The sequence below is a fragment of the Microplitis mediator genome, chromosome 8 (genome assembly GCF_029852145.1).
Source record: "Microplitis mediator isolate UGA2020A chromosome 8, iyMicMedi2.1, whole genome shotgun sequence".
Lineage (NCBI taxonomy): Eukaryota > Metazoa > Arthropoda > Insecta > Hymenoptera > Braconidae > Microplitis > Microplitis mediator.
Window position 1 is genome coordinate 3,680,541 of NC_079976.1, and position 24,031 is coordinate 3,704,571.

The 24,031-nt window shown below is 32.4% G+C and overlaps 1 protein-coding gene and 1 non-coding gene across 5 annotated transcripts in view; one reads left to right on the plus strand and one right to left on the minus strand.

The window, feature by feature from the left end:
- Positions 1 to 24,031, minus strand: part of LOC130672681 (serine/threonine-protein phosphatase 4 regulatory subunit 1-like) — a 107,867-nt gene that overhangs the window by 48,024 nt on the left and 35,812 nt on the right. For 2 of the 4 annotated variants that reach the window (XM_057477354.1, XM_057477353.1), the window contains exons 1-4: positions 22,729 to 23,338; positions 22,489 to 22,604; positions 21,006 to 21,053; positions 9,080 to 9,254 (exon numbers count right to left, since the gene is read on the minus strand). In XM_057477354.1, coding sequence (XP_057333337.1) covers positions 9,080 to 9,254; positions 21,006 to 21,053; positions 22,489 to 22,604; positions 22,729 to 22,829 — 440 coding nt within the window. In that variant the 5' untranslated portion in view covers positions 22,830 to 23,338. Of the gene's footprint in view, positions 1 to 9,079; positions 9,255 to 21,005; positions 21,055 to 21,139; positions 21,225 to 22,488; positions 22,605 to 22,728; positions 23,339 to 24,031 lie in introns of those variants that run through there. The other 2 variants (XM_057477355.1, XM_057477356.1) reach the window with 2 other exon arrangements.
- Positions 4,266 to 4,337, plus strand: Trnah-gug (transfer RNA histidin (anticodon GUG)). Its single transcript has one exon. It is a non-coding gene; the product is annotated as a tRNA-His (tRNA).

Consider the following 24,031-nt stretch of genomic DNA (forward strand, 5'->3'; position numbering starts at 1 on the left):
GTCTACGTCGAGCTGGATCCCGAGTTCTGAGTGAGGGGACACGAAAAAATAAAATAAAAAAGCAAAGCAAAGAAAAAAATAAAAAAGTACAAGGCCTGTCTCGCAGTTTTTACAACGACAAGAAGTCAAATTTGAGAAAGGTCTACTGCATGTTTTTGTTTGAAATATCAAATAAATGGAAACTTTACTGATGGCGAACCAGATATTGAATTCACTTTGACATTTTTTAATTTATATCTATATATATTTTTATACTCATCCAATATCGACTAGTTTAATCTATTTTATGATATTGAACAGAATTTGTGGTTTTATTCAATATATAGTTAATTGTTTCGCGTATTGGGGTAAAAACAAACCGAAATGTTATTTTATTTATTGAGACTTGGGATAACTAAAGCATTCAAATAAATAATATAATTTTTTAAATTAAAAAAATAGTGTTTGATTTATAATGAAGATAAATAAAATTTATTCTACTCATTAAATGTCTATAACATGACCGAAAAAATATCAACTTATGGCATGAATAATAAAATGAAAGTTAAGATCCTTATCTTTTTTAAATAGGGAGAGAATTTAAGATTAAGATCATTTTTAAAAAGTAAGGGCCAGATATTACAAATGTTTTAATTTATTTATACACAGAAAATAATAATAAGCAAAAATTACTAAATGGCTGAATGAAATACAAGTGGTCCAAAAATTTGTATATCAAAATTTTCAATTTTTTATGACAAAAAACATTTCATTTTTAAAATATTTTTTTATTGATTTCGATATTAGGAGAATTTGTTATTTTTTTTATATATTTTGGAATAAATAAATTTTATTTTTATCAAAAATTACGATAATTAAATATGAGTGTGAATGTAGCAGAAATCAGACAAATTTAAAATTATAATTAAATAGAGAAAATAATTAATAAAATTAAATTTAAAAAATTTAAAAATTACTAAGTGCATTTTTTATAAATATTATTTTTTAAATTATTTACTCTATTTATTCATAATTTTAAATTTGTCTGATGTCTGGTGGCTGCTACATTTACACTCATTAAATAAATTTTTAGTTCCTTTAGCCAAAAAAACTATTGAAAATTTGCAACAAATCAATTTCTTGGATCAAAAACGAATTTTTTAGAAAATAAATTTTTTTTTTCCCGCGAAAATTCAAATTTTTAAATTCCGATATTAATTATTTATGATCTTGAAGTTAGCAGACAGTTAAGAATTTTCGAATTTTTGTTTCAACGATTTTATTTAAAAAAAAAAAAATGCACATGTAGAAAATTTAATAAACTAGAGGTGCAATTTTTTCAAATATTTTTTTTTTAATAATTTATTGTTTAAAAAAAAATCCAAAAATTATTGGTCGTCGGCTAACTTCAGTATCATTTATTCATAATTTTAAGTTTGTCTGATGTCTGCTACATTCACATTCATTAAATAAATTTTTAATTCCTTTAGCCAAAAAAAACTATTGAAAATTTACAACAAATCAATTTCTTGGATCAAAAACGGATTTTTTTAGAAAATTTAATTTTTTTTTCCCGCGAAAATTCAAATTTTTAAATTCCAATATTAATTATTTATGATCCTAAAGTTAGCAGACAGTTAAAAATTTTCGAATTTTTATTTCAACGACTCAATTTAAATAAAAAATTAATATAAAAATATGCACATGTAGAAAATTTAACAAACTATAGCTGCAATTTTTTCAAATATTTTTTTATAATTATTTATAATTAATTTCAATCTATTTATCAAAGATAATTATTTTTTATAAAAAAAAAATGTTTTAAAAAATTGCACCTATATTTTTTTTTATTTTCTACATGTGCATTTTTTTATTTTATTTTTTTTTGTAATCTATTTGTTGAAAAAAAAAATCCGAAAATTGTTAATTGTCTGTTAACTTCAGGATCACATTATTATTAAATGTATCGATAAAAAAATGAGAATCCCTGTTTTTTAGCAACTGGGGACGTAAGATAGAATATAGCGAATGCACGAAGCTGCGAAACACGGATGGGTGGATAAATTTGATGGTTGTCGTAGTTTTATTTATATTAGCTGATGTGAAGGATAAATAAATAAAAACGTTTGACGGGTATTGCTGGACATAGACATATATTCGGTTACCTTGCAAAAGTTTAGTTGAGGCTTAACACGATCTGTTGTACGTTCAAACGTAACATGATATAACTCCGTGGACAGTTCCATGAATCAAGACCGTTGAAATACAAGTAAACTTAAATTTTAGAGAAGCTAACAAAATTTTAACAATTTTTTTTTTCATACGATAGTAATATTGTTTTAATAAATATGTAGGTTAATAAGAAGAACGAAGATGAGGTGGTTTAGACACGTTGACACATCTCGCGAGTGGTACTCCCTGAAGCTACATAACGGGTTGATAATAACGACCAGTAAGAATAGGATATATATTGTTTTAAGAAAGGTCAAACTAGTCGGAGGCTAAACTCTCAGACTTGTTTAATAATTAAATGAAGGAAAATGGGACGAGATGTGTCGGGTAAAGAGACAGGAAAGCACTTAGTAAATGTCGCACTTTATTTTAATTCGCGTCAAGTAAAAACTACCTACTGTTCCAGATGTTTAACTTGATCGATTTTACCGAGTTTGAACAATGAAAAATGATTGCGAGGTGGTTGAAAAATTGCCGGTTTTAAAATTAAAGAAAAAAATTATACAGCGGAAGGGCTGGCAGAAGCGGTCACTGAAAATTTGGTAAAAAATTTTTATTTTCCAAAATTAATTTTTAATGATCCCGAAGTTAGCAGACAGTTGACAATTTTTGGATTTTTTTTTCAACAATTTAATTAAAAAAAAAAAAAAACTAAAAATATGCACATGTAGAAAATTTAATAAGCTATAGGTGCAATTTTTTCAAATACTTTTTTTTTAATAATTTATTGCTTAAAAAAAAATCGAAAAATTATTGGACGTCGGCTAACTCCAGTATTGTACTTTTTAATCGTCTTTTGTTACTCATATATTCATTTTTGTACACTTTTGGGTGTCCCGAAATTTTTTTCAAAAATTTTTCAGTGGACTCGATATATTGTTACCCAAAAAAAAATTATACGCTGACTTTTTCACTATATTTTAATTTTATATAAGTCATTTATTTTTTCTTTTCGACATTTTTATTTCTAACAGTATTGCAAATTTATTTTTTCAGATTCGATAGGGTAGAAGTACAGTTTTTGACCACTTTAGTACAGTTTTGGCCACTTAATTTTGAATAAAATAATTTGTAAAATGCGCAAGGGCATAATTAATTTTTTAAATGTTCACATATACTTTTATCCCACTATAGAAGTGAAAATTTTATTTAATACTTTTTCATTAATTAAAATAAAATATTAAATGTCCAAAAATGGAGCAATGGCCACAAATGGTACTTCTACCCTATAAACAATTTCATTAGTCATTTTTTTTAAGTAAAAACAATTTTTTACTTTTTCAGGGAGTGGCCTGTTTTCCCCGTCCGGAAAAACATTTTCTCTATAGCAACTAAAAATTTAGTTTAATTACCAAAAATGAAAATCAATAAAAGAAATCGCCCCATTCGAATGCACAAAAATCCATTATTTCCTTAGCGATTCAATTTTCCCCGCCTTCCCTTACGCATGTACATATGTTTACATATATGTGCGTATGGTTAAAAAGAAAATATTTAGTAACAATTTAAACGTTTGCAGGTTTTGTTGAATAAGCGGTAAAAGGTCGGGACGTTTGTCAAAGTCGAATGGAAAGTTAAGTCGTCACCCACTCTTTTATAGTATGTATAGTACTACGCTATATAACTACACCGATGTAATGTGTTATATTTATATAGTAGTAAAGTAAAACCCCAAAATATAACGCCCTCGTGATGACGAGGTAGACGGTGACGCCATTTATAAATTTTTTATTTTTATTTTTATTTTAGTAACACGTTTCATTTAATGTTTCGGAGTTTTAAATATGTAACAAGTACATATATATTTTTATATATATATTTCAAGTTGTTCATAATAATTACAACAATAATATGAAAAATTGTTATATTTAATTGTTTATAAGAAAAATTAAATAGCGACTTTAGTTGTATTAAATTTATCCCTGCGAGTTATATATGTATATGTATATATATATATTATATCGAGAGTTGCGCCGTTACGGCTGAGTTAGCAAGTAGAGTGTGGAGTAAGAACAAGTTCGAAATAAAGCAGAGAATTTCCAACGCTTCCATTAGCTGTGATCGTCTAGTGGTTAGGACTCTACGTTGTGGCCGTAGCAACCCAGGTTCGAATCCTGGTCACAGCAGTGTCATACACTGTCACAGCGGAAGCATTATTTTTTTTTTTTTTTTTTTTTTATGAAAAAAATTATTTTTACCAAGTGCTTAATAGAAAATATTTTTTTAAAACGAATTTAAGTTTTTTTTTGTAATTTCATTGATATATTAATCCTGGTCACAGAAATGTCATACACTGTCACAACGGAAGCATTATTTTTTTTTTTTTTTTTATGAAAAAAATTATTTTGACCAAGTGCTTAATGGAAAATAATTTTTTAAAACGAATTTAATTTTTTTTTGTAATTTTATTGATATATTAATACTTGTAAGTCAAAATTGAACAGTGAAGAATTACTTTTTCATATTTAATTGCTGCTATTAATATATAAATATACTGATAATTTTTTTTTATCCTTGTTCAATAAAATCTTTAATTACTTTTTTAATGTTCATTTTGTAAAAAATCGACGTATATTTTTTTAGATAACTAAAATTTTCTCTAAATATTTTTTTATAAAAATACAGAGAACTAGACGTTCCTGATTTTTTAATAAAAAAATTAATTAAAAATGCATTTAAAAAAAATTATAATAAGAAATTTTTAACCATAAGCTTTAATTTTTCTTAAAAAAAAATTTATGATTCCCGATTTTAGAAAAAATTATTAAATATTCAATGAGATTTTGAATAAAAAAAAAAAAAAAAAGAAATTGATCCCATGTATTTTAAAAATTTAAAAAACATATTTTTATTATCTGTGACATAATGAAATTATTATATAGATATTAATGTCATCGCGTATGGATATTATCGTCGTTTGATGTACAAAAATAAAGTTGATAATCAAGTTTAGTAGTGGTGCTGAAATATTTAACCACAGAATTCCTCTAAAAAAGTACATACTACAGCACTTACTATACGTATAGTATGTAGTATGTAGTACAATATACTGTAGTATATACACACAAATAATATAGTTTGTAGTATTAGTACAGTATAAGGTTGGCGAGTGTCAGCAACCCCTGGAATCGCGGTACGCCACCCGGGTGCATCGGAATCGCGTCTCAGTAGGGTGTGTAACGCCGGCAAAATGGATAAAGTCTACACCTGGCCTCCGGATGGTCGACGGCGGCACGCGCTGGCTCTTTCCACAAACTATCCATCTCTTTTACTCACTCACTCACTAACATAATTTTTATATATTTTTTTTCCTCCATACTACCAAAACCCTCTCTCTCTCTCTCTCTCTCTCTCTCTTTCTCGCTTTCATTCCTTCTTTCTCGTTTAAATGTGCCGGGTCTGGTTATTGCGGCGCTGGAACCGGCGCGCGAGGGCACACACCTGCCCCTTTACCAACACGTCCCCCTCGTCGTCATAGTCTCCGTCATCGTAGTCGTCGCGGCGTAATGTAAGGGCCCGGAGGGTCGTAAATGCACACGGATTACTACTCCCTTGTGCGTGCAAGCACCACTGAGAGAGATGAAAAATTAGTAGCAGTACAGTAAGGGAGGAGAAGAACTGACGGGTGTGGAAAGCCGACAGCCGGCTGCTGCTCCTGCTCATACTTTTTTTCTCTGTCTCTCCCTCTCTCTCTCTTCACAATTTTTATTATCTTTTATTTTATCCCTTAAACATTTAAGTCTCCTCCATTTATAAACTGAAATCCGCCCACTAAAAAATTTTTTCGCTAAAAACAAATTTGTTTGCGCACTTGAACGTGATCTACTTGCAAATTATCACAATCTTATCGCGAGTGTAACAAGATACTTTTATACGAACATATATATATATTTATAAATATATAGTGAGCAAAAATGTAACATTTTTTTAAACACTCATACATCACATTTATAAGAGTCATTTTTACATGACTTACGTCATATGTAACGTTAGTAATTAAAATTTATACTAGTATATAACGTCTGTGTTCTCTTACTATCTAATCATCGCTTATACTTTTATTCTATTATATTATATTATAAAAGATTTGCATGTAACCATTGGCGCCAGATTACTCTTACAAATACACGTGTGATACTTTTATCATTCTACAAATTCATTTACGTATACAATTATAATCTTTCTATGAATTAACTGATAACTATTTTTATTTAATATTTTAAAAATCTACGTGACGTTTTTTATTAACAAATTTAATCTATTAATTGTTTTTTATATTCATAGAAAGTAAAAAAAACCTCATTATTAATTGGCGGATTTTTTTGCGGGAAAAATGGAGTAGCTTAAAAAAATGTAGGGGAACTTGGGAAAAATAAGACGCCATTACTGAGACATAAAAAAAATCGTTTTTTTTTTAAATGCTTCGTTACTGTAAAAAATAATGGGGCAAGATGATCAGCTCAGGGTGCGGCCAATTAAAAATTTTTTTTATAATTGCGGCTCATTTTACCTCAAGTCGACTTTTTTCAGTTCTCAGTATAACGAATCGTTGAAAAAAGAAAATGATGTTTTTTTTTAATTTTAAATTGCGCGGACTCTGAGCTGATCGTTGCCCCATTTTTTTTTAAATCGTAACTAATTCTTTCAAACAAAAAAAAATTTTTTTTCTCAAAAATGGTGTTGGATTTTTCCCAAAATACGTTTTTTAAATTTTCAAAATATATGATACAAATGTGAGAGTTTAAAAAAAATTTCTGAAATAAATCCCGGGAATTTCAAATTTTTGAAAAATAATTTTCCAAGTAACAAATAGAAATTTAAAAAAAAGTAGTTCATTTTGCCCTCCCCTACATATTTAAAATAAAAAAAAAAATTTATCAGCTTCAGATAATTTTTTTTTTAGCAACGATATTTTTTTAGTTAAAAATTCAAACGGAAGGTTGCATTATTTTGTGCAATAATGCGCAATCTTATTCATCACAAATTGACCTTTCCATATATATATATGTAAAAGTAATATAGTGTACACGAGATCTCGTGTACACCAGTGTCTATATTGTATCAGAATGAGTAACGATCGTTAAACTGCACTAAACAAAATAAGTACGTGAAGATGATGTTAGTTCCCGATAACGGCCTCGTCATTCAATGATCGTACGATAACAATAATAAGAACGATGTGTAAGTAGTTTCTAGTATTCAGGTAATAAATTCAAGTGCAAATATACTCATACATTTTATCGAGATGACGGATCCTTGCGTACATATATTACATAACATGTCCGCACTCGGTATCACGACCCCTTTACTCGGATCCATTTTCCGCGATAATTCTGATCGTGTTCATAATAAATTTCCAGCATGAATGAAAAATAAATGATGTTTAAGGACATAAAATAAATAATGGAGTATAAATTGGATTATAAGATAAGGCGCAAGTTAAATGAACTCGAGTGTCAAAGTCTGGACCAGACGGAACGTAGACAACCTGAACTATTACTGGATCACTGTATATATTTATATATTTATGTATATACATATATATGTATGTGCGAATCGCAAAATAGATAAATAAAGAGAGAATATCTGTATCTATATCTATATCTATATCTACATCTACATCTAAGAAAGACGACACGAATTATAGAGCAAAAAGACTCGCGAGAGCTTTTCTCGGCTTGCTTTTCGTGGGTGGCTTAATATTATAACGCATTTCCTTAAATATTATTATAAAAGCTTACTCATCTTCTTCTTACTCGTACCACTACTCTCTAAATTTATACTTAAACTCATATATTTTAATAATATAAATATATTTATCAGCATTTAAAAATACATACTTTTAAATATGTATATGTATATATTTTTAAAAGCCTTTAAAATAAGAGACAGGTCAGATATTTTAGTGTACAGGTGGTCAGCGAGGAGTTTTTTGACGAGTGAATAACCCGGCATGAAAAAAAAAAGTATTGAAAAAGGTGGTGGATGTAAGTGGTAACATCAACCCTCAGATAATTGGAAACTCTCTAAGGCTACACAAGTGTTACGAAACATAAGTTTAATTACACGGTCTGCAGAATTTTGGCACCTGCGACAGTAAAATGAAACTCGAAAAAATTTCAAACTTTCCCTCTTTTTTTTTCCCGCAAAAAAAGTTACGGGGTGTCAATTAAACCGGGGCCCGAATTAAAATACACAATAGATATAAATACGACGTAATAAAAATAAAAAAAATATTGTTTGCATAGACAGACGTTAAAGAGGTCACTCGGTCTCGCTAGAGTAGGACTAAATAAAATTCCTGTGGCAGTTATAATCCCCCGGCGAATAAAAATAAATTGTCCGGTGGTATTTAGGTCGGCGGTCTTACTACACGTCGTCGTCGTCGTCTACGTCTACGTCTACATTTTATACCAGTACTTAAACTTAAACTTTTTCAGTAAGTTAACTTGGACGAGTCTTGTAGCTGGTGTAGCTGTGGCGCCCGGACGATGACGTTGACCTCTCGCGGTTCTCTAAGCGCCCGTGTTGAATTCGCAAAATTAACCAACACACGGGCATACGGAATAAGAAATAGCAATAGAACTAGAGACTAGAGACTAGAGACTAGACCTAACCGGACCGGCAGAGAGACAGAGACAAATATTTTGTTTTAAAATTGAGAAAGAAAGAGGAAAAGAGGAAGACAGAATCGCGCGCCGCGACGCTGACACACCGAGTATATTTGGTCTGACTCTTACTCTTTCTCGTCTTGTTAATTTTAACGTCAAGTCTTACCAATTTCGCCCAGAATATAAATCCTAATTTAATTATTATTATTATTATTAATTTAATTAATGAATCATGATAATTGTAATGATAAACTTACCTGTTGTAGGGCAATTCACATGTCGCGTACTGCTGCAATCTCGCCATTGGATGGAGTGGATAAGGATATCCTCCGCCCTCATCACCGCCGCCCCTGTCGCCCTCACCGTCACGTTGTTGATCGTATCCGCTATTTCCCGAGTCGATCTCCGTCCCCATCCTGTTCGCCATCTCTTCTGCAGCAACACAATAATAACCAATAATTATCAAACCATTTCAATCAAATAAATTATCGATTAATCGAATTAACAATAGGACTAAGCCAACTCAAACTTAAACTACAACTACATCTACGTCATTGTCAATACGTCGGAGTCCCAGTCGGTAGTTATATAGTAAAGACCGTCTGTACAATCTAATCATTATTCCCTGACCCGTGAGATCTCAATTTCGTCCACAAAGACGTCGACAACCGACGTAAAGACGAGCTTGAGAATTCCGACGACGAACCAGCCAACAAGTACTCGACCTTGGGCAAAATAAGGATATTGTCAACTGAAGCGATTTCGTGAGTCTACGACTTATATATATTGATATATTTATATATATATTGAGAAACGTTTGTCCGATTCGGTTTACTATCAGTGCACGCCATCAGCGTATCTACCCAAGGGCCTGAATTTTTTTTTCTTTGAACCCTGGCACGTGTCCCAGACAGACTTGATCCTGATCAGATTCAACTGAATTTTGTGAAAAAAAATAAATTTCATTTCAGTTTTGTTACAATTGTTGGTGAGATTAATTTTCAGAAGATTTTAGGAGAACTAAATAAACGTGAGCGGGAAAAAAAAGTTTTTGATTGGGCGGGAAAAGATTTAATTGTAAGGGCGCCAAGACTTGGATTGTCGTGCGAGTATCTCTGGAAGTATTGAAGAGAGTAAGGGAGTAAAATAAAGGAAGTAAGTGAGATAGAGACGTCATAGGGTGTGTGTGTGTGTGTGTGTGTATGTGTGTAAGGGTGAAATCTTGGTCGTCTCGAGGGAGAGTGAGAGGAAAAGAGTCAAGCGAAAGAGAGAGTGAAGAGAGCAGAGGGGCGTGGCAAGATGAATGATCGCAAGACGCGGGAGTATTGATCCCGTAGTATATATACCTCCGTACTCCTCGTCGTCTACGTTCATTTCTGTCTCTCTCGTTCTCTCTAACCACCCGAGTCGAGGCCACTTTCTACCAGCTCCTTCGCACCCCCGGGTTCAGGGTCATGTGTGTGCACCCTTTCTTATATTTTCCCTTGTTTTTTTTTTTTGACTCTACACACAAAACTTTTTTTCTCTTCTGCGATTGCTTCTGCCTCAGCCTCTGGCTCTGGCTCAGCTTTTGCGTTTTCCCTTTATTTCTTTCATTTACTTTTATGTTTTATATTCTCTCCATCCAATGGGCTATTTTTTTTTATTCATTATTTTTATTTTTTTTTATGTCGAGGATGCTGATGCCGGAATGTTACTGTTATTGGTTATCGATACTCGGTCAGTAGTGGTTCCAAGGATAGGAATTCTGATCGAGAATATGCCGGCCGGATGACATTTCAATTTCGATTAATGCCAAATGCTCATGATTTCCGATTTTATTATCCCCATCATCGTCATCGTCATCGTCATAATCATCGTCACCGTTATTATTATCGTCATATGACGTACTAAAATCTCCTCATATTATTTAATCAATTTTCCTCCGCATTACACATTCAAACGTCATACATTTAATAGCCAAGTCGGACATGAAAAAAATTAATTAATTAATTAAACGAAATTTAATTAAATTTAAACACGGATACAAACAGATGGAAAATTGTTATGTTTCAATTACTAACGTAATGTGGATGTTGATCAAAATGCGTTTATTCGTGATTTGTATATATATGCATATACATGTGTGTGTGTGTGTTGAAGGAAACGCGTAAATGGAGTCTGAAAATGACGATTCGGGTTAGTACTCAGCATATAGTGGGTGGTGTTTTATATAATGGCAGTACATATAGAAGTAGGTCCAAGCGGGAAACATCCAACTGGAAAGTTCGACTCGACGGTGCGGTAGAACGATCAAGTTTTGCGAAAAGCTTTCAGTTTGCTCTCAGCTCCGATCCTATCTTGTATATATATATGTATATATGTATTTGAGTTTACACGAGATGGATATAGGAGTGAAGTTTGAGGTGATGGTTTCAGACAATTTGAAATTGCCTTGCAATATATCATCTATCGAGAATATACTACTAAAATATATATGTAGGAGGAAAACTTTAGCAAGACATTTAATTTAAAAATACTTTTTATTCTATTCAAGTGGATATTAAATCGAGGATTATTTTTTTAATAAAATAAATTGATTTAAAATAAAATAATAGAGTGGGTCAATTTTACAATCAATAAAAAATTTACTGAAATTTTTAAGCAGAGTAAAGAGTAATAATAAAAAGTCGACCTCTGTGACCAGGGTAATTTTCACAGAAGTATTTATTCACGATATAAATGAAAAATAAAAAAAAAAACTAGGAAAAGGAAGAGGAGAGTTTCGATTGGAGCGAATTCCTTGGTGGCAGCCTTTTTCCACTCTCAAGACTCTTGTGACTCCCTGACAACAGTTGGAAGAGAGAAGGAGGATAAGGAGAAGGAGAAGGAAGAGGAGATGGAGAGAAGGAAGAAGACGAACCGGCAGGATAAAAGAAGAAAAGTGTAAGGAAGGCGTGGAGTTAGATCAATAACAAACCATTATGGACCCTCGAGGGTCTGTGTACGTGTGGACGAATTCTGGGGGATGAGTGCGAGCCAAGATTCTTCACCTCGACTTCCCTTATATTCCCTTTCGACCCACCACCCGGTTTTCCCTTCGAGCCCGAGTCCTCGAGCCCGATCACCCTTCGCCAGCTCTCGCTCCCGGTTCTTTCCACCCGCGACAAATCGCGTGACCGCCCAAATTTTTCCCGCGCGCTTACGCTCATTTATTTGCTTTCCATAAACAAGATTTGAGTTTATATATTATCAATCATTGCTCTTTGATCTCACCTTGATGTTACGGTCGACGCTTGACGTATCCACATGATTAATAAAACCACATTGATGATTAATTACAAAAAAACCACTGAGGAGTTATTTTAGGAATACATATATTATACTTTCTTGGAAACACACCGAATTTATGATTAATATCACTCGTAGTGCACATTTATTCGTGACTATGTCCACTTTTTCTAGGTTCCTTGAACCGAAACACCTCGAGGTTCTTCCGCGAAACGGCCATGCGTGAGGGGCCATAGAAAGCTCTTCGGGCGAAGCTTTCTTATTGGCCTGAGCTTTAAAACACACGTATACTGATCACGTAACATCGTCATTAAATAAACCGGCTATCAATAAATTACCCATCAATGCCCATTAAATAAATTAAATTAATCGTCTAAACAAATTTATTATTGCAATCAATTCATTTCATAATTTTCCCTCCTTTTTGCTTAATCGATTTTCCAAACCCAATTTACGCCGCGGAATCCCCAGTCCACCCATCCCGTAAAATTCACCATTTATAATTTTCGTCGTAAAAAAATGTTAAATAAAAAAACTACCCGCCGTCAAAATGAAAGTTAAATTTTTTAAAAAATAAATTATGAAAAACCTTCAGGATTCGCGGAGGACCGCCATGCTTGCTGCAGTTTCTATCCAGCAAATCCTCCATACTACCCCGAATTATTTTACAACAAGTGATACAACCCTACGCCCTACGACCTCAGTGATCACCAAAAAAACTAAAATAAAATCAAGTAAAGTAAATAATTGAACAAAAAAAAAACACCAGAGAATTTAAAAGTTGACACACACCCTGTGCGTTGCCACCACCCAAAAAATAAAGTACATTTTCCACCGGCAGGAAAAGTACTTGAAAAATCTTTACTTCACACAGCACCGACTGATTTCACCCTTGAAAATTTACTTTGCGTCACAATTGTCGCACACGAGTAAACAAAATAACAAATTGTTTATTAAATAGCAACAATTCGCGGGTTTAATGACAACCAGTAGTGATAGTACATGTATTTTATGCCGAAGAAACACGCCGGGTCGCCGGCGACCAGTAGTATAGTCGACGCGATTGGCCGTTTGCGCCCCCTGCGCGTCTTTGCACTTTATCATGCGCTCGTACTTGTTCGGTTATCTTCGGGTTGCGCTCTACGGCGGGCTTCAAGGGGAGAATATGTACATACATATAAATATATATATAGTAATGCACAAGTAAGTACATACTATGTACGTACATACTCATATATATGACGAGTTTTGCGCAAGTCGCGCGAACCAATGACAGTTAGTACACAAAACCGACACGTAATGGCGCCACTGTGTGGCAATGATAGTACTAGTTCGCGTTTGTATTGTTGGTTTAGTTGGTAGTAGTTTTTCAAGTGGAGTAGTAGTAGAAGTAGTAGTAGTAATAGTAGTAGTAGTTGGCTCTTTCTCGCTCTTTTCCTCTCCTTCTATCACTCGTCTCTGCTCACTCTCGAGACGTTGACGCCCGTGATCGATAAACGTGCGTCGACCACGCCGACCATTCGACTTGTACGCATCGCGCGCGTAAATCTATAGACCAAAGCTGCTACTACTGCAATTACGTGGATTTTACTAGACATGAATGCAACTACTATTACTATTACTATTACTCATTTATTTACAGATGAATTACTGTAAGTTTGAAAAATATATTTTAAATAAATGAGTTTCGGAGTAAGTTCATTGATTGGAAGCAGGCGTGGCGCCTTGATTTACACTAAACTGGCGTGATCGTCTCTGAAAGTTATATTAGTATAAGTTAAGAGTATAAAAGAATGGAAGAAATAAAGGGTTCAAGTTGCGAGCTCAAGAATACGGGTTTTCAGGGGTAGAAAAAATGCGTGGGCGTTAAAGTCGATATATATAAATATATACGTTGGCGTATATATAGATGAGAATGAATCGGGGAGGTAGTTACTCGGTGACACGGTATTGCGTGCTATATACAAAACTACCCCAGTAATTCTCTCTCCCTTTTTTTACTTCTGTCGCACTCGTGAGGGTGAAAAACTTTGTCCCGGTAAAAAAAAAAAAAATGCGACACGCAAGACTCGACACCTGGTGAAAAAAATTAGGGATTTCCCCTTTTGCCCCGAGAATGCGGAAGTAAATTCTTATGGATCGATATTTTTATTTTACCGAGCAGGAGAAAACTAACGGGGTAAGCGACTGGAGGGTGAAAGGGAGACGACTCCCTTGAAAGGAGAAGGAGAAAAAAAAATGGTGGAGTTGACTTTTTTTTATGTCTGTCTCTAGTTTAGACTGAATGGAAATAGAACGGAAAGGGATGGAAAAGGTGCAGGGGGAGGCAAAGTGGGTGATGGGGGTGGAAAGAACGTACTTGAGAGCTTTGTACAACACCACTACGTCATCGCGGGGTTTATGAATAAACTTTATAGGATGATGGTGGTGGTGATGTCGGTGATGCTGATGCTAAAGGTGGTGGTGGTGATGCTACTGCTGCTGGATTCAGAGTAGTCGAGACAGACTAAAAGAAGCCGTTGATGAAAGCTCACGCTCCCGCCATTTCTACTACTAATGCCGATACTATGACGTACTTTTACTACTAACTCCCTTACTACACAACCGAACTAATAACTGATGCTCGTAAAATAACTTTTTTAAAACCTCTTTTTTTCAGATTTAAATAAACGGACGGGGAGTTTTTGCTGCTGATGGAGGATTTAAATAAAAGCAGATGAATGTAAAAGTGGAATTTGATTGGTCAAGTCGGAGAGTTTATGGGGTTCGACTAATTGAAGTAATTTCTAATGTACAAGAATAAAGTCTCGAGTCATTGAGGATAATTGTCAGCTTAAAAATAACGCTTGACACACTGTCCAAGAATGTGTGTAAGATGTAAGGGCATGTCGAGTTTTATTGCTATTGCTATTGTTGGTACACACAAGTCGCCGTTGCCGGGGCCCTAAGATATTAACTTGAGAGCCATTTTAGAAGACGCTCCCACTCAAACAATCTAGAGTCCACAGATATGACAAAATATATATATGTATTTATAGTATTGTTTAATTCCCACGGTTTTTATTTATAGTTTGATGCGTCATTTTTATTATGAATTTACGTAACCGCTCCTGCATCTGATTTAAGAGTAAGAAAAAAAATTAATGAATGAATTTTTGGAAAGAGTTGATATTATTGTGGTAAGAAATTATTGTAGAGTAATCGCGATATGAGAATTTACTTTGATACTGAAATTAGCCGACGTCTAATAATTTTTTGATTTTTTAAAAAACGATAAATTATAAAAAAAAATATTTAAAAAAATTGCACTTATAGTCTTTTTAATTTTCTACATGTGCATTTTTTCAGTTTATTTTTTTCTTCAAATTTAATTGCTCAAAATAAAATCACGAATTACGAGTGTGAATGTAGCAGACATTAGACAAATTTAAAATTATAAATAAATAGAGTGAATGATTAAAAAAATAAAATATTGAAAAAATGCACTTATTAATTTCAAAATTTTTCAAGTAAGCATTTTTTCAAAATTTTATTTTATTAATTACTTAATCTAATTATTAATAATTTTATACTTGTCTGATGTCTGCTATATTCACACTCATTCACGAATTTACTATCTAGGTATGGAGAAAAAAAAATTTGATTTGAAATTTAAATGAAACACTTTCTTAGTATAATTTATTTCCTTGATCCAAAATAGTAAAATGAAATTTACGTTTCATGGTTCGGAAAATAAGAATAATTAATTAGAGAATTTATTGGTTTATATTTAGGAAATTTTTGCGTGGAAAATAATTGGGCAAAATGAGAACAAGAAATTAATTTTTTTGAACTCTGATAAATTGAAACTTTTACTTTTTCTCGTTTGGAGTAAAAATTTTAAATTGCTACGAAAAAAAATTTCTTTCAGAAAAAATGGAGTAGCCTCCAATAATTTTGAGTTTTTTAAAATATTTTTAATAAAATTTAAAAAGTATGTTTGAAATTTTGAGTACGAAATCAATGAGAAATTTCAAAGTTAAGATTTTTTATTTTTGGAAAAAAGAAGTCTTCGAAACTTCAAATTAAATGAAGATTTTAAATGATTTTGAAAAAAAATCTATTCCTCCATTTTGCCGCCTTTTGCATATCATTCAAAATTTTAAAATAAATAAATAAAAATATATGAGTTGATAATTTTCAAGTATTTATTCCTCTCATTACTCAAAAGTTACCCGAACAAAAAAAATCCTAAAACACGAGTAGTTATTTTTTATTTCTAAACATGACTCACCCTCACACTAAAAATATTCATTTTCCCATGAAAACTCAAGTTGATCATTAACTTTTTCCAACTCTCATGTCTAAGGATAACTCAATTGCAGTACATAATTTAGCCCAAAAAATTTCATCAGCAATAAATATTTTCCGCGCAAAAGTAACCGGCCATTAAAAAATTACAAACTATTAAAATACATAAATAATAAAAATATCAAAGATTAAGGATTAAACCACGGATTAAATGTACCATCAGCTTATGCTATTTATATAGATTAACTTCGTGAAATAAAGTAGGTAAGCAAGGACACTAAAATCCTCCATCATTTTCCCTCGTCATCACGGAAGGACTAACTACAAACGATCCTGATTAAACTCTCTAATTTTTTTTTATTTTTCTACATACATAAAAAATAAAACGATAAATATTTTTTTAAAAATTCACTTAAGCAAATCCGGTTCTCACGTTCACACGTTTAACATTCACGTTGTCTCTAATCGTTAGCGAGGTAAAAAAATATTTTTTCTCATAAAAAAAATTTATAAATATTTCAAATAATTTAAATAATAAAAGAAATAAATCAAGTTTTTTAATGTAAGCGATACAATTTTTTTTTTTAATTTTTTTTATATAAAAAAAATCTTTTTTCAGTACAACGATTTAATCATTGTTTATCTTTTTTTTTTTTCAAGATTTCACCCTTTTTTTATCCCTCTATCAAGCTCTCCCTAGGTATACAATCCAAGGGAGAAGCAGGAAGGATTCACATCACCAGGGGATGGTTATTCTCAAGTGGCGGTAACCCAGTGCCCTTGTACATAGGTCATTGCACTGGAAAATTAACTCAATTGTTTTAAATTTATTTATTTTAATAAATTTTACTGAGTCCCATTATCCCAATAATTGAGTTTATTCTCGGTCTCAATAAATAAAAATTGAATTAATAAAAAATATCAATTTTTTTTTTTCGACCTGAGTCACTCGCGACATAAAGAGACGAGGTAATGGATCTTTCCCACGAGGGGGAGGACTGCCAATTGGCAAGAAGTTACAAGTGCACCAGTATTGCCTTGTACGTACGATTAAGTCCAAATAAAATACTAAATATATCTATATATATGAGCGAAGAAAAAAAAGTGGACCTGAATCGCCTTCTCGTCTGTAAACCAAAGGACTTTAGACACCAATAAACGTGTGTCGTGTGTAAAGAGAGAGAAAATCAGCAGGACATATCGGCGAACTGACCAAGAGACTTAAGAACGCGGAAGACGTGCTCCCAGGAAGGCTACCGTCACTTATTCACCTCTCCATATATTGACTACCTTTCATTCCTTCCCACATATGTATAAACTGCTATCAATTTATATATATATTTCCCTATATATTTAGTTACATTTTAAATTTTGCTAATGACCTCACCAATAATTAGACTTTTTATCCATCTAAAAAATTTTCTTTTTTTACTAACCGATGTCTATTACTTTGATATAAATATATATATATATATATATGGAAGCAAAAAGTATACTCTGGGTCTCTAAACTCTAACGAGAATCGAGTGTAACGGAGCCAATGGTAAGAAGGGTGTACAAGTGAGAGAGTAAGCACTAAGTGAAGTGGAGTGTGGAGAAGTACATATATATATATATATATATATATATGTATATATGTGTATATATATGTATATATATGTTGGGTTGGATTGGAGCAGGGAAGTAAAGAAGAGTAAAGGAGCAAGAGAGAAGTAATATAACATGTAGAGTAGAGAGTAGTGAAGCAAACGGTACGACGCCGTCGGCGACGGGTGAAGTCCGGGGAACCAGGGGGAGAAACTCGGTGGCATCCGTGGAATGCCATGTAATAATCGAGCAGCCGTACAGAATCGAGACAGGCGGCGCCACTGATCGGCTTAGCAGCTCTCAGCACTCGCGAATCGTATCGCGAGTGCGGGCTACCCGCAACTATTCACATTACGCTATAAATATACAACTCAATTTATATATAATTGTATTATTAAATTTAATATATAACATATTTCATTTATTACTGCTATCACTAATCATCAGCTAATTAATTAGGATAATTGCTCCGGAGAATTGAAGGATTAAATAGAACTCGTGTGCTGGGATATATGAGTATAAGTATGAGTATGATAATTTTCAGGCGAGCTATTCGATGAGAAAAAAAGGTGTATGCAGTAATATAAATAAGAATAATGGGAAATAAATAAAATAATAATAATAAAAAGAAGTAAGAAAGAAACCGGTATTTTGGGTATACGAGGGGTGCATTTCGTTGCGATTATAAAAGCTTGGAGCAGTAGCAGTAGCAGCAGCCCCACGTAGTAGTGTCTAGACAGACGTGGCCTCCTATCAAAAACAGACCGCCGAATTGAAAGGATCCTGAAAGGGCAAGGAACTCTCCCTCTTGTGCTCTGCTCTGCTCAGCTCTGCTCTGCTCTGCTCTTATTTAGCTGCTCTATATGTACTATATATTATGAATCATGTACTGCACTACAACTATATGCGCGATGCGGTGCACAGCGGAGGGTAAGACGAATATTTTAAAAAGAGAGACATCGCCAAAACCGTTACCACAATACCGAGGAATTAAACGTTACGCTGTAAATATGTACGTTTTAAAAAATATATATATGTATGTATATTTATATTTATGGAGGGATGGAATTTTAGTATTTGTATGAATGCCTCTGCATAGAGAAACGGACAATAAAGTGTATGCTTATGGTTGTCGTGGATATGGAGGAAGAAAATAAAAGTTAAGTAAAGAAAGAAAATAAAAAAAAAATGAGCAAGTGGAGGCAATCTGTAAAAGGGGAAAATTGAAAAGCCGAGACGACGTAGTTGAGAAATGAGGAAGGAGAGTTGGCATCAGTACAACCTTGACCAGTTGTGACAGCTCAATCGATTATCGTTTAGTTATTGTGGGGTAGATGACCTTTAAACCCTCTTACTGTCTCTGACACGCAACTCTATCGGATTAAATAAATATAATAGTGCATACAATTATTCACTTACAGCCTAGTCTATACGATAGAACACTAAAGAAGTAACGGGAAAAAAATTACCTGTCGTTGTCAGATTGGCGGCAAGAAATGAATAATATTTTAGATATCAGTTGGATGTAGTACTGTATTTAAAGGTGAATCAATGGATAGAGTAAAGTCTAAAGACGATGGATTAAACGGAAGTATGAATCAGGAAGCCGAGACGCGTGTGTGTCACGTGTATATGTCCACGTCAGAGGGTCGAACACGTAATGAGAATCTACTCATTACTCATGCCAGCATTCATTCAGGCTCACGCGAATAATTAAAATAAACAATTGCCTTTTTTTTGTTCATGGACTGAGGAAGAACCAGAGCAGAGGAACAAGGATGAGAATTTTAAGTCCAGAATAAATATAAGTTAGTTAATTAAAAGTGGTCGTCAAATTGGAGCCGGCATTTTTAACGGTAACATTTTTTTGACAGGAAAGATTTCCTGGAATTGTCGGTAGGAAATAGGGGAGCCTGAAGTATTTTAGTTTGAACTTTTGGACACCCTGTACTTTGACGCAACCCTAAGAAATTTATATACATATACATATACATGTATATGTTGATGTGTGTAGTCATGCACACACTAGTGTCCGTTATAAAGTGAAACCAACAGATGGCAGTAGGAAATAGAGGATGGACGAGATCAGTAACCCTGATAGGCGAAAGACCTCACTACCAACAACTCCCTCTTCTCACTTCGGTTGATACTCAGCTACAGCCATCACACTCTTAACTTGTGCTCCAACAATATCAGCTCTCTGTTCCTCTAACGCGTTAATTATTTGTACTACTGGTGCTGGTACCAGATGACACCACTGACCGGATTGCTCATCTCGTCTCATCTGTTTTCTATCATCACTATTTACCGCGAGTTTTTTTTTTTGCATACTGTTATCTCAAATTATCATTTACAGGCATTACGTTAAATTCAAATAATAAATATCTTGCATTACAACAAACTCTGAAATAAAATAAAATAAAATAAAAAGTTTAAAAATAATGCTGATTAATCCTGGTCAATATTTATTTTTTCCAGTATCAAGCATAAGTTTTATTTAATTTATAAAATAAATATGACGTAAATAAATGACTACCAAGGTCATACTTTCTACGTTTCTTTTTTTTTAAATTACCTTGAGGAAGTAAACAGATCTTGAGTAGTTATTTTTTTTTTAATTTAGTATCGGGTGTTGGTGCCGATGCTGATACTGATACTGATAGTTGGAGGTGTTGGTAAATTTTGATTGGTTAAATAATTTGAGCAGAGTGTGATGTGTAGATGGAATGCCAGAGAATTGAGACGAGTGTTGTGGGTTGTGGTGAAATTCGCATAACCTAAAAACGAGTCGTAGGTCGCGGTACGGCGATCGCGCCGAGGAGACATTCAGCAGCAGACGATGCCGGGGTTTATATTTTAAAATTAAAATTTGAATATATGTGGTAATTATGAAGTCTTATATATTTCAGTGAACTGAAAGGTAAACCTACGGCGCCGTGGGCACCCTCCTCTCTCTGTCTGACCGTCCGTCCAACGTTAAACCCAAACATCCCCTTTGGCTGGTAAATTAGTGGTAAATAATTTGAATAAACTTACGGGCATCCATGGCACCTTCGAGATCTTCATTTTGCAGTAATGAGATATCTGAAACCCACAAACACCACAAGTTAAAGGCTAAATATCCTCGTGTTTTTACCCAGGCCTCGTCCCGTCCGCGGACACTCACTCACCCGCCATCTTGTAACAAACTATGATGACATCTGACGTTTACTTTGTGTACTAAAGGCTTTATACCAGAGAACTATCGAAGTTCAGACTATCGATTTTAATAATCGATTTATTTATTGTGTCTACTGTTAATTATTTTTTTTTCAATTAATTTGAGAATTTAAATTAAATAATTGGGAATTAAAAATTATGGAGTTTTTAATGCGCGGCGCTGGCGCAGAAGGCGCGAAATTTTAAAAATTGATGCCGTGTTTTTGAGAAATTGGTTGGGTTAACGATTGTAATTAATTTGGTTTTATAGCGAATGTTAATTTTAATATTTTTATTTGAATTATCAATTTTCGCGGGAAAATTTTAATGCGAATTTCGGAGCGTCCATTTTTGTTTCCGGTGAAGTTTGAGACAAATAAATTTTTCCTTGGTCTTAAGCTTTTATTTACACGGATTTGTGTTGGTAAATTTAAAATTTATACTAAGGATTATATTAGTAAAGTAAACAAGAAAATTCTTATCGATTCTCGGAAAAATTCATTTTGTCAATTTCCGGAAAACTTTAATTTTTTATCGGCCTAGTATTTTTTATATTTTTTATTAATGAAATATTTATTGAAAAATAGTAATTCGATCACTTATTTTTAGATTGAAATCTAAACTAAACCATCAAAAAAATAATTACGTCGGTTTCTGATAAAATTAACGACTTGAATTCTTTTTATTTACTTCTATTAATAAAATAATTATTGAAGAAACAATAAAATTGTAAATTAGCTCCTATAAAATACTTTCTTTATTAATTACGTCAGTTCCTAAAGAAATTAATCACTAAAATATTTTCTTTGTGCATCAAAAATTAAATATCTTTTAAAAAATACATTCTTCTATAAAAATTATCATTCAATTGAATAATTAATAATTATAGTATACATTTTATATCACTGATAATTAAAGCAGCAGAAAACCGACATTTTTATATTTCTGACAAAAAAATTTATTATTAATAGAAAAAATTTTCAATGTGAATTTTTTTCATGTCAAATTCATTAATAAAAACTAAAAAATCTGAGGTTTGTTACATTTAGTAAAATTTATATCAAAGTTCATTAAAAAAAAAATTTTGATACTAAAGTTAGCCGACGTCTTATAACTTTTGAATTTTTTTTAAAACGATAAATTTAAAAAAAAATAAATATTTTAAAAATTGCACCTATAGATTTTCAAATTTTCTACATGTGCATTTTTTTAGTTTTTTTTCCTCGTTGATTTATAGAGAAAAAAAAAAAAAAAAAAAATGAAAATTGCTAATTCTCCATTACCTTCAGGATAAAAAAAAAGAAAATAAATAAATAATTACCGTCCGAATCAATTTGATCAAAATACATTCCCCTCGATCGAATTAACGTCGTATTATCAGACTCCAATGGCATTTCACATGAATATTCAGGATCGTGACTCATCTTCACTGATGCACTAAATAAATATATTTATTTTAAAATTATAACTTATAATTTAACTCACTGAAATAATCTCTTAAATCTTTATTATTAAATTGTAACTACTCTATTATTAGCACTATAAGTTCTTTGTTACTCACATAAATTTGTAAACACAAACACAAACACCAGTCCAAAAGTCCACCGTGAGCTTCAAATTTTTTTTACTGAATTTTCTAAACCCAAATAATTGTCTTTTCATTTAATAAATTTTATTAATTGTCTTTAGTATTCAATTCCTGATGATTATTTTTTAAATCAATTGGTCCAGCTAATGGTCAAGTGGCAAAACCGAGTCGGGAACACGTCGAGAGTCGTCTTGAGCAGTTGAATTATTTGAAGTAGACGCAGTAGTGACTGTAGAAGCAGATGATGTAGTATTTGGGTTTAGAGGTACTGCAGTAGAATTAAAGTAGCTGGATGTCGTTGAAGTAATACTAGAGCTGGTAAAAGTTGATGCTGCAGTATTTGAATAAACTAAATTTGATGTAACAGGCGGCGCCAAAGCTGAAGTAAAGACTACGTTTCGAAATTTGCTCTCCAAATTTACGATAGTTTCTTCGACATCAACTATATTTATTCTTCTATGAGACATCTTTCGTTTTTTTTATTATTACAGAACATTGCAGTATACGATAATTAGTTGTACTAAAATTTTAATTTATTTATCAGGACCGAGACGATAATTTGAAATTTAATGAGCACTTGATGCTTGCCGGGTGATGACTGATTAATTATTTACTTGCCGTGTTAGTCCCCAAAAATTTCTCCCCACTAATTTCTTATATTTATTCTTCATATATTTACCTCATCGATATAATTGTACTTTAAGTACACTAATCCTGTACTTATAAGAAACTATGGAAAAATAATGCGGCAGCACCAATGAGTGTCTGAGTCTTTGAATTTAAAGTTTTCAAAAAATTTTACTCCGGGTCTGAATATTATTCGCTTAGAATGTAAACTTGTGCAGTAATTTTGGATTGTAAAATATTTGAAATTTATTTTTTTACCGGGGTAAGATTTGGAGAAGAAAAACCGCCAATTTTGAAATTTGAAATCCTAGTAATTAGAAGTGGGCAGATTTAATTGTAAAATATCAGAAATTTTTTCAAATATTTTTTTTTGTCTAAACAAAAATTTTAACGCGCGCGAATTTTCCCTGAATTTGAAATGAGTAATTAATTAATTTAACGGCGGGCTAAATTATGACGTTTAAAAAATACTAATTATTTTTGATTTTATATCGATAGAAGTTTTAAATTTATACATAAATCCTTTAAAAAAAATTTGGGTAATTCGAAATTTTAAACATCAGATTTTTTAAATAAAAAAATTTCCCGCCTTTTGTGAGCGCACATCCCACGACCTCTTTCGTAAGTTTTAATCACAAAATCGATTAAT